This window comes from Ursus maritimus, unplaced genomic scaffold, assembly GCF_017311325.1.
Source record: "Ursus maritimus isolate PB19 unplaced genomic scaffold, ASM1731132v1 scaffold_1, whole genome shotgun sequence".
In the NCBI taxonomy this organism is placed as follows: Eukaryota; Metazoa; Chordata; class Mammalia; order Carnivora; family Ursidae; genus Ursus; species Ursus maritimus.
This window is the reverse complement of record NW_024423343.1, coordinates 18,538,446-18,549,745: the sequence shown is the minus strand read 5'-3', so window position 1 is coordinate 18,549,745 and position 11,300 is coordinate 18,538,446. Positions and strand designations below refer to the sequence as shown.

Below are 11,300 nucleotides of genomic sequence, written 5' to 3'. Positions count from 1 at the left end.
CCCCCCCCCCCCCCCCGCCCCGCCAGTCACCTCAAGGACTAGCTAAATCTGAATTCTACGGGGCTACTCTTGGTGGCAGCCAGTCCCTGGACTGGGTCCTTCCCCCAGTCTCCCTTCTTTTCAAGTTGTGAATTGTCTCATGTGGGGTCACTTGACCCATTTCACCTAAGTGGAATACAGGGTGCTGACCCCTCTTCCAACTCAGACTGCCAGTGGGGCTCTCTTAAAGGTGCATTCTGCCATGTCCAAAATTCAGAGACTGCTGGGAGGAGGTGGTCCCTGGGGCCTTCCACCTTAATGCTGTTACTGCCATCTGATTGTTCTGGCATGTCCCCTGAAATGGGTTGGGTGAAGGGATGGGGTTCCAGTGTAGGAGGGATGGATGCTTGAACACCTGGAGCAGACAAACTTGGGAAGGCAGGGCATATGATAGGGCTTTACTTGGCCCAGGAGAGGGCATGACAGGGTGCTGGAACCTGGGTGGGTAGGGGACAGGGAGAGAGGCCTCTCTGGGGCTAGAATAAAAAAAAAAAAGCTGTGGGAAGGTCCCCAACCCAGGGGCAGCTCCAACCTCAGGGCCAGGGCACTGATATCCCCAGCCTTTTGTTCTGTGGACCCAGACAATTGGTGTCTGCTGGGCAGCACATCTAGAGGGGAGCCCCTCCTGGTGAGGACTAGAGCACCCAACCATGGATGCAGGGGCAACAGAGTGGACGGGGATATGGGGCCTGGGAGAGGCCAGTGGAGGCAAGTGTAGGAGATTCAAGCAGCAGGTCCTAGGAGCGCCCACACAGGTTAGTACAGCCCTCTCCCAAGGCCCTGACCCATCTGGAATGGATGGAAAGAAGGGGCACAAGGCCCTGCAGCCCAGCCAGGCTCTCAGCCCAGTGGAAGGCCACAGTTTAAGAGTCTAGCCTCTGTTCTCCAAGGCCCTGGCTCTTTCTTCTCCCACCTCTCTTTTACGGTTATCCTTGGGGAGCCTCCAGGTTTGGGGTGAGTGGTGGCATGCAGATAGGAAGACAGAGGCTCAGGCCATCATATCCCAGGATCGCCTAAATTTCCGTTATCCTAATAGCCCCCAATAAATTAGCTAATACATATTAAGTACTTGCTGTTTGTCTGGCACTGTTTTAAAGCATTTTATCTGTACTTTAAGATGCCTAAACAATCCCCATGCAATGGGTCCTATTAGTATCCTCATTCTGCACATGAAGCAATGAGAGGTTGGGTAACTTGGAATTAGTCACACAGCTTCTAAGGGAGCTACAGAGCCAGGACTCAGATGCAGGCCAGCTGACTTTAGAGATTGCCCTCAACCCCCTGCCATACTGCCTGCCTAAGCTACCAGGCCACCATGATCTCCCACTGTGTGTCCAGAGGTGAGTGGTACAATGGAGGAGTAGTCCAAGAAATGAAACTGACATGTATACACACACACAGAGACACACACCTACCTTTGTTTGTGCAAACGTGTAACCACATTCAATGTCACCCCTAAGCGTTCCCATGCGCACACAACTCACTCTCTCACTCGCTCTCTCTCTCTCTCTCTCTCAGCCCAGGCACGGGAGCATGCACAGATTATCTGCATGGAGGGGATTGTTACCAGATCTCCCCCCTTCCCTCCCTCTTGGACTCAAGTAGGCGGGGCTCAAGCTTCTCTGACCCCTCCTGGTTCCCACTGGCTCCTGAATCCTCTCTCCTCCATGCTCCCCTGCCCTCCAAACCTCCTCCCCCAGCCCCAACCTGGCCATTGGCTGCGGCCTGGAGCAGCAGCTGACTCCACTTAGATGCTGGCAGTCCCTGTCCCAGATCAAAGGCAGGACAGCTAATTGTGCGTCTTAACAAGCCCCCCCCCCTCCATGCTCCAGGCAGCCCAGCTGGCCATGGCCCCACCCCTCTCCCCCACCAGCTGGCCAGATGGCACAGTGCCTGTGTCTGCCCCAGACAGTTGGGGCCAGGACCGAAACTGGGGCCCTGAATGGGAGCTGGGGGCAGACCCAGGAGGCTGGGCTTCTCTGAATCCTGGATGCTTGGAGCACAGGGTGGTCACACAAGCCCTGCCTGGCTGCCCCTACACGTGGCCGTGACAGCTGCCAGAGGCCATGGCATGGTGTCCTTAGCTGCCTGGGGTAGGTAGGGGTGTTTTCTGTAGATTGTGAACTACATTTTTCCAGACTCCTCTGGGCCTGCCTCTGAATGTAACAAAGCCTGGAAGATGCTGAGTGGACCAGCACATCCCCCTAGACCAGCCTCTTGCTCTTTCTTGGTGGCAAGCGTAGATAGGGCCATAGAAACTGGGGCCAGAGCTACCTGGGTTTCTTACACAGGAGCATGTCTTCCCTAGAGCCAAATGTCCTTTAGCAGAAAGTTACCAGGCCTGGGAACTGAGAGAGCTGGGGCTGGGGCTGCTACATAACCCCTGTGATCTTGGGCATCTCCCTCTTGCACTGTGTGTGTGTGTGTGTGTGTGTGTGTGTGTGTGTGTGTGTGTGTTGGAGGGGGGATAATTTCTGAGGCCTGGGCTGTTTCTGGAGGTCAGAATATTGCCATTTGTCCTAGCAGTGGGCTGATGAGCCCCCTAGCAATAGGGGAAGCGCTGAGAGTTCCACAGCTAAAAGGCAGGGAAAATGCAGGGTGCACTCCCTAGGGACTTGGGTCTGCCCTCCTTTCCCTTGGGCCCCACTTCCCATGTCAGTGTCTATTTCTCTGCAGCTCTCACCAATTCCCAACATCCTCTTAAAAGGCTTCAGCCCAATCCCCATCCCCTCCTGTCTGCTCGTAGCTGGGCTCCTTGCAGAAAAGGTCCTGAGATGCCACAAGCTGGAGAGAGAAGATAGACAGGGACGGCCTGCTTCTCAGGCTTCTGGTGGCCCATGTGATTTATTCTAAAGTGGGTCATGAGCTGCTGGGCTCTGTCCGTAATTGGGGGAAACAAAAACTAATGGCCTGAAACTGCAGCTGTAGTGAGTGGAATGAGACAATATGAAGAACTTCTCAATAGAAGCTAATGTTTGTGCGGTACTTACTATGAGTAAGGTACTCTTCGAAGTACTTGCAGTTTACTAATTAATTCAATTCTTGGGACAACAATGAAGCAGATAATAACAATCTTGTTTTACAGATGAGAAAACTGAGGCATAGAGGTCAAGTCACTTGGCCAAGGTCATGTAGCTATTAACAGTAAGTGGAAGAGCTAAGATTTGAACCCAGACAATTGGGCTCCAGAGTTCATACTTTGAACTATACACATCTTGCCTTTTTTTTGGGGGGGTGGCTAGGTAAGGATGGAGGACAGGACCCTGTAATGCAGAGGGTGAGCTTGGGGGGGGGGGCTGCAGGATTGGGCTAGGGTCTCTGTCAAGTCCTGGTTGGCTCTCTGAGGTCTATGGGAACTCCCAGAGCATGTCCTTCCAGGCTTTGACACTAGGGTGGAAGGACCCAGAGTGTTTTGCTCTGAATCTCTGGTCTCCTGCAAGCCTTCAGTCTCCTGCTAGGGTCTGGGCTTCCCCCAACAGGTGCCTATGGCACAGCTGAGTTCTCCTCCTCATGTGGAGACTGCGATTGCTCCTGGCTTCTTCTCCCACTGCCCACACTCTCGGTTTCAGAGGCGGGTCAGAGACATGTACCAGAAAATGCCGCTAGCTGGTCCCTTCTCAGATGCAGAATAAGCCAGAAGCCTCTTGTGGGTCCAGGAGCCGGAGCCTCCTCTGGGAATAGACATCCCCCTGCCAAGGAGGCCCAGACTTATCAGGGCCTTCTCAGAGGATGGCTCAGGCTGGAAACTCAGAGGAGAAAAGTAGTGTAGACAAGTCCTGGGCCCCTGAGGGTGGTTCATCAGGGTCTTTGTGCCCGCCAAACATCTCAAGGAAGGCATCTGCCTTAGCTCACCCTTCCCACTCAACTTTCAACACTACTACAGGGCACTGAGCTGATTTCCAGAATTCCTCAAGCCACCCCTTCTGCTGACCTAGACCCAATGCTGGCTGGATGGCTGGGCGGTGCCCTTTTCTGAGCAGATTTTCTGGGATGCCTGTGGACAGGGAAGGGGAAAACTCTGCTGGCTCTTTTCTCTGCCTCTTGAACCTGGCCATCAGGGAGTGTTCTGTAGTGGGTGCCAAAGGGGGTGGCACCGGGCAGGCAACCTTGGGGCTGGGAGCTTTAGGAGGACTCCATCTCCTCTTACTTACCCTTCTGCCCATTAGCATCCTCTGAGGCCTGGAAGTCCATCACAAGTGATTTATTTTTTTAGATTAAATTTTGCCTTCTTTCTGCAGGCTTATTTTTAAATTGCAAATATCACATGAGAGGTAATAGATTAAGTCCCTGATCTTAAAAAGAATGTTTACCAGATACTTTCTGTCCAACAGGAGAGAAGTAGACACAAATTCTGAGCTTGCTAAGGGTGATGTTAATGAAACAGGGAATGAAGTGCAAAGCGAAAAGAGGGCTCTGGGGGAGACCTCCCCCACTCCACCCTGCACCCGGAACTTCGGGGGTGATTTCTGCCCTTCTTTGAGTCTGTGTCCTTGTACCAGACCTTCCCCCAACACTGGGCCTTGGTTTCTCCTTCGTATGTTAAGAAGGTTGGGCAGGGAGGGCGGAGGGATGAGACGTGGAAGCCCCCCAGAGCCTGTTCCCCGGATCTCCACCCTCAGGTTTTCGAGAGAGCGCCTTCGCCTACGCCATCGCCGCCGCCGGGGTCGTGCACGCTGTGTCCAATGCTTGCGCCCTGGGCAAACTGAGGGCATGCGGCTGCGACGCCTCCCGGCGTGGGGACGAGGAGGCCTTCCGTCGGAAGCTGCATCGCCTGCAGCTCGACGCGCTGCAGCGCGGGAAGGGCCTGAGCCACGGGGTCCCGGAGCACCCGGCCCTGCCCCCTGCCAGCCCGGGCCTGCAGGACTCCTGGGAGTGGGGCGGCTGTAGCCCCGACGTGGGCTTCGGGGAGCGCTTCTCTAAGGACTTTCTGGACTCGCGGGAGCCCCACAGAGACATCCACGCGCGCATGAGGCTCCACAACAACCGAGTTGGGAGGCAGGTGAGAGCCCCACCCGCCTGGGCCTGCTCCAAATCCCTCTGCCTCGGGCTCCTCCCCTCCCCCACCCCAGGCCTACCTCTCCTCTGGGGCCCACGCCATTCCCCCTAGCTCAGCAACTTTCTCATTGCCCCTGCCTAATCCAGTTGTCAAACATGCATTGGATACCTACTGTGTGCCAGGCACTGGACTGGGCCGGGGATGCAGGGATGAAACCGACCCTGTCCTGCATCAGCTCCCACTCTGCTGAGCAGCCTGCTCCTCTCACTATTCTGCAGTGAGCAGTGGAGGAGGGGCCGCGGGGCTGCAGTCAAGGCCTCAGCGGCCTTGGCCCTGCTCTGCCACTCTGTCGCCTCCTCTATAAAGCAAGAAGGTTCAACTGGATCACCCCATCCCCGAGTCCTGCGCCCCTGGCCAGCTCTAATGGTCCATGATTCTGTGCTATCTTATGCTGGGACCCTCTACCTCCTTTCCCAGACTTTTCTGTGCAGAATGAGGGTTCCTGCAAGGGCAGGTTCCTGGGGGCCACCACGGCCCTGTGCAGTGATTGCATGGTTGCCTTTCTCCTTTTTCTCCCTAACCTTGACTGTGCATACTACCTCAAAGGTCATTCATTAAAAAAAAGAAAAAGAAAAAAAGAAGAAGAAGATGAAGGAGAAGGAAGAGGAGAAGGAGAAGGAAAGGAGTAATCGCCTGCATTTACTGAGTCCTTTCTACGTGTCAGGCCCTGACTGGAGAGCCTATTTAATCCTTACAACTAGCTATGAGGGTAGTAGTATTAGCCTCAGGTTCAGATATGGAAACTGAGGTACAGGGAGATGGAGAAGCTTGCTCGAGGTGGTGTCACTGGTGAGGAAGTGGTAGAGGCCGGCTTCATAGGCGGCTTCATAGCCCGGCCGCTGAGCGCTGAGCCTGTGCTCCTTCACTCCGCAGCCTTGTCTGCACCCCCCTTTCCTGGCTGTTCAGCCCTTGTCCCTTCTCTCAGCTCTGCCCGGCCTGCCTTCAGGCCTTGTTTCTGCCTTCCCCTCGCTCTGACTGGCACCTGCTCCTCCTCATTCCCCTTTCTCCTGGCCTCTCGACCCAGGCGGGCCACCCTCTCCTTCCGCAGAGGCTCGGAGCTGATTCAGCTCTTCCTGTCCTGACTGAGAGGTGAAGTAAACTGAGGCATAGCCACCCTCCGGTCACATCCAGCTCCCACCCAGCCCTGCCCTGTTCCTGCAGCTCTTTTCCCAAGCTTCCATACTATCCCAGCCCGTAGCAACAGTGCCGCCTCCTCCTTGTTAAACTGGTTAGTTAATGACTGCTGCCTGTGGGAAGCAAATGTTCTGGAGCTGTTGGCCAGGGGGGGCCTTGGGCTGGTTCCTCCGTGGTGCTGACACCACAGGCTGCACCTACAAGCCGAGGAGTCCTTTAAGACTCAGAGGGCAGGGTCTCTCTCTCTTGTGGCCCTAACCGCCCAGATTAGAGGGCCCCAGATCATTGCTCTCCGGGTCTGAGCGTGTTCTGGGATGGAGTTGGGGAAAGGAAGGTGTGGCCAACTCCTTCTGGTGTCTCTAGTGAGGATAATGTCAAGGGATCCTTTGGGAGGAGATTCTAGAGCAGGTTGAGAGCTGGGCAGGGGGTGGGTAGGTTGTGTTCTGTAACTACCTCACTCAGAGGCTTGGGGACTTCTCGCTTTCATTGCGCAGGGGGTCTGGTTCCCTGGGACTGTTCCCATTCCGTATTCAGGTAGAGCCTTTGGCCCCTGTTGGTGCTCACTATTCCCTTAGAGGAACCGTGGCATTCAGCATTGGGCAGAATAAGCCCCGGCCAGTATAATGGGGAAAAGAGGAGTCTCCCTAGTTTCTGTCCCCTCCTTAGGCTCCCTGCAAAGGGCTGCAGGGCCCAGAGGAGGAAAGGGGCTTTCTCAGACTCCCCACAGCAGCCCCCACTCACGCCTGGATCCAGGCCAGAGGCTTTGGGGATGGGATATAGTGGGGCCAGCACCCCCCTCCTCCTGGCCCCCACCTGAGGGTGGAAGGAGAGGGAATTTCCCTGAGGATCTGGGATCCCCCCTCAGGAAGCAAGAGCCCTCCAGCCCCAAGGGCCCCCTGCAGCTGCTGGGAAAGGAGAGGAGGGGAGGAAGGAGGGAATTCCCCCAGGACCTGGCCTGGTGGGAGGCGGATGGGAGAGCAGCAGAAGAGCAGGCAGAGTTCTTCTCCGGACTGCGTGGCTCAGGAGCCGCGCGCCCCCCGCCCCAGCTCTCCACCCCCAGCCCCCGCCCCGCCCCGCTTCGGGCTTGAGTTTCTGTTCGATGGGAGTCGGTTTCACAAGTCTCGGAGATTCTCGAAGGCCAGTGTCTGCGCTGGGAGGAGGGCCGCGGGGCTGGCCGCGGGCGTCACCCCTCGCCGTGCCTCCCTCTGCAGGCGGTGATGGAGAACATGCGGCGGAAATGCAAGTGCCACGGCACGTCAGGCAGCTGCCAGCTCAAGACGTGCTGGCAGGTGACGCCGGAGTTCCGCGCCGTGGGGGCGCTGCTGCGCAGCCGCTTCCACCGCGCCACGCTCATCCGGCCGCACAACCGCAACGGCGGCCAGCTGGAGCCCGGCCCCGCGGGGGCCCCCTCGCCGGCCCCGGGTGTCCCGGGGCCGCGGCGCCGCGCCAGCCCCGCCGACCTGGTCTACTTCGAGAAGTCGCCCGACTTCTGCGAGCGCGAGCCGCGCCTGGACTCGGCGGGCACCGTGGGCCGCCTGTGCAACAAGAGCAGCTCGGGCCCCGACGGCTGCGGCAGCATGTGCTGCGGCCGCGGCCACAACATCCTGCGCCAGACGCGCAGCGAGCGCTGCCACTGCCGCTTCCACTGGTGCTGCTTCGTCGTCTGCGAGGAGTGCCGCATCACCGAGTGGGTCAGCGTCTGCAAGTGAGAGCCAGGCTCCCCTCCCGGAGCCCGGCCCTCGGCCGCTTGCCAGCTTGGCCCGGCGAGCGTCGCCTAGGCTCCTGGGAGAGGAGTTGGGACCATCTGATCGCATAGGAGCCTCCCGGCTCTGAGGGTCACATCTGCAATCAGGGGACAGCCCCGTCCTGCCTGGACACCACTCCTCACTTCTGTGGCCTCCAAGGACCTATATGCCTCCCAGCTCCTTGCCCCAGGCTCAGTCAAGCTCAGCTGGGCTGGGGATTGCCCCACACCTAAGGGCGTGGGTGAGGGCGAGTGTCAGCCAGGCAGTCTCTGGGCCTGTCCCCTTTCCTGCCTTCACCTCTTCCCCTGGGAGAGAGAATGAATGGAAGCCTATGGGCAGGGGGACTATGATTAGAAAAGAAGAAATGGACATGATTGTGCTGAAGTGATTCTATAGAGGCCTCAGATGCCCTCCCCGCAGGGCCTCTGCCCCTCATCACTCATTTAACAAATATTTATTTTGCACTCTTTGTGGTCTGGCACTCTGCAGGGGACGAAGGGTGCTGGGGACACAGACGTGAATAAGAGAGTCACAGCACCTGCCCTCTTGGAGTTTACATGCTGGTTGGGGGAGATGGACAATAAATAAGAAAATACACAGACCAGGTCATCTCAGACAATGTTCTGTGCCATAAAGAAAATACAGCTCGGTGCTGGGTGTAGAGTGATTTCTGGGGAGTGGGGCCCCTTATTTTTTGTTTGCATTTAAAACACTTTTTGAGTACAGTTGATACATAATGTTACATTAGTTGCAGGTGTACAACATAGTGATTGGACAAGTCTATACATTATGGTCTGCTCACCACAAGGGTAGCTATCATCTATCACCATAGGAGGCCATTACAATACCAGTAACTCTATTCCCTATGTTGTGCCTTGTATTCCTGTGACTAATTCATTCTATAACTGAAAGCCTGTGTCTCCCACTCCCCTGCACCCATCTTGTCCATCCCCCACCCACCTCCCCTCCGGCAAACACCAGCTCATTCTCTGTATTTATAGTTTCAATTCTGCTTTTTGTTTGTTTATTCGTTTGTTTTGTTTTTTTTAGATTCTACATATGAGTGAACTCCTATGGTATTTGTCTTTCCCAAGTCTGACTTATTTCACTTCGTGTACTACCCTCAAGGTCCATCCATGTGGTTGCAAATGGCAAGATCTCACCCTTTGTTATGGCTGCATAATATTCCATTGTGTACATGTATATGTGTATGTATGTATATACACACACGGCCCACATCTTTTTATCCATTCATTGATTGATAGACACATTGGTCTGGGAAGGCCTCTCTGAGTTGTGTTACTCATGCTGAGACCGGTACAATGGGGACAGCCATGCACAGACTGAGGGTTGGGGCTTTCCAGGCAGAGACCATGCAAATGCAATAGCTCAGTGGTGAGAAAGATGTCTTCAGGAGAAGCAGCAAAGAGGACAGTATGATTGGAGTGAAGAATCAAAGGGCAGGTTAGCAGGAGAGGAGCTCAGAGGGCAGGCAAGAGTCATATCACATGTGCCTCTGGCCAATGTAGGAAGTTGGGGTTTTTAAGAGGAATGAGAAAATTCAGAAAGTCTTAAGCAGTTGAGTGTCATGGTCTGATTTCCACATGGATTGCTGTACAGGGAACTGAATGAAGAGGGGACGAATTGACAGCAGGGGGTCAGTTAGGAAACTACAGCCCTCTTCCAAACCAGACACGGGGCCTGACTGGATGGAGGCCGTGGGGATGTTGACAAGAGGCTGGATCAGGAGCTCTTGATGCCAGAGCTCTAGCTGTCCACCTTGTGCCTGAGCCTTCTGCCACAAGCCAGGACGAGTGGAGGTGCCCAGCAGCACCCTTCGGCAGAGACAGGCACTCTGAGAGGAGTAATCCTGGGCAAGACCCAGCTCAACCCAGCCAGCCCAGCGCCCCAGGGAGCAGGTGGGGCCAGGAGGTGCGGCCAGGAGGAGGGTGGCGGGGGAGGGCCAGGAGACTCACTGTCTGGATTCTGGTCTCTCTGAGTCCATGCAGGGCAGGTGGGGTATGTAGGTAAGGCCAGAGGTGGAGCAACATCCTTCCTATGCCTCTTGTGCCCCCAGATCCCCAGCTCAGGGTGCCCTTTGGCCGGTGGGCAAGCCTCTTTCTCTCTACCCCCATAGGACACTGCTGAGCTGGGAGTCTGGGTCCAGTGCTGCACTCTCCTTGGCTCTCAGATAGGATGTTTTTCTGAAATAGACCCTCAAGGAGGGTGGTAGAGACGGAGGTCGGGTCAGGATCTCAGAGAAAGGACCCTTCACCTACTTCATCCAGACCTCCTGTTGCTCACAGTTGAGGATCCTGCTGCCTACCTTAGTTTACCCAGAATGGCATCCTTCTCGATGAACCAGATGTGGATGAAGTCTGGTTCCTTTTTCCAATTACCAGCCTACACAAATCCCCATATTTCCCTAGCTCTCTGGGTATGAGAAGGAAAGGAGGCTCTCATGATGATGTATCCCTGTAAGCCCACCAGTTGGAAGATGTGCCCTCACTAGCTTGCCTTCAGCTTCCTTCCCTCCAACTGCCTGCATCCCAGCAGCTCCTGGACATGCCTAAGACAGCAGGACCGTCCACATACTCAGCTCTGCTGCTTCTGTGGAGGGCAGGATTTCTCTCCCCAACCCCCAAAAGACAGCCCCATAGGCAGGCGGGTGAGAGTCCCCCGGGGAGGAGGGGTAAGCGGGAGCAGCCAGACACACCTGCCTCATTCCTTTCCTCTTGTTCACCCAGGAGAGGGCTGTGGGGGCTGGGTTCCCCGCCCCCTTGCTCCCTCCCATCCCAGGAAGGAGGAGAGAAGAGGTGTGTGTTTGAGGGGGGGGAGAAATGAAGGCCTAGGGGGGCACTCCCACCCCAGCAGTGTCCACTACAGCATTATCTTCAGTGTCACCCTCCTGTGCCTTCCAGGCAGAAGAAGGACAGAGCTGGGGGAGGAGAGACTGAAGAGGAGAGATATAGGCTCAGGGTTGGGATAAGGAGGTAGGAGTCAGAATACTGCGGAGCATGCTGCCTCCAGAGGGAGGGGTGGGTGGTGGGGTGGGGCAGGGGCTGGACACCACGTTGTAGGGGAGGGACATGTTCCAGTCAAGTCCTGGTGAGCTGATATATGCTGGCCTGACCTATGAAGGAAGAGAGGGAGAGTTGGGAAAGGAACAAACTAGGTGTTGCCTGCTTCACATCCTCTCTCTGGGCTGGGAGCTGACTAGAGTCTGAGGATCAAAGCTGGACCCCACAACTGAAAAGGGGAATGTGGGATTTGGCAAGGGCCCTAAGGGGACATGTGGAGGTGATGAAGGGCAGGAAAATAGGGCC

The 11,300-nt window shown here is 55.9% G+C and overlaps 1 protein-coding gene across 1 annotated transcript in view; it reads left to right on the top strand.

Moving 5' to 3' along the window:
• WNT10A (Wnt family member 10A) overlaps nucleotides 1-8,754 on the top strand; it is a 12,511-nt gene extending 3,757 nt beyond the window's left edge. Inside the window, exons 3-4 of the mRNA XM_040637260.1 lie at nucleotides 4,659-5,038; nucleotides 7,441-8,754. Of these exons, the coding sequence (XP_040493194.1) occupies nucleotides 4,659-5,038; nucleotides 7,441-7,938 (878 nt within the window). The 3' untranslated portion in view covers nucleotides 7,939-8,754. The remainder of the gene's footprint in view (nucleotides 1-4,658; nucleotides 5,039-7,440) is intronic.
• Nucleotides 8,755-11,300: the final 2,546 nt, after the last annotated feature.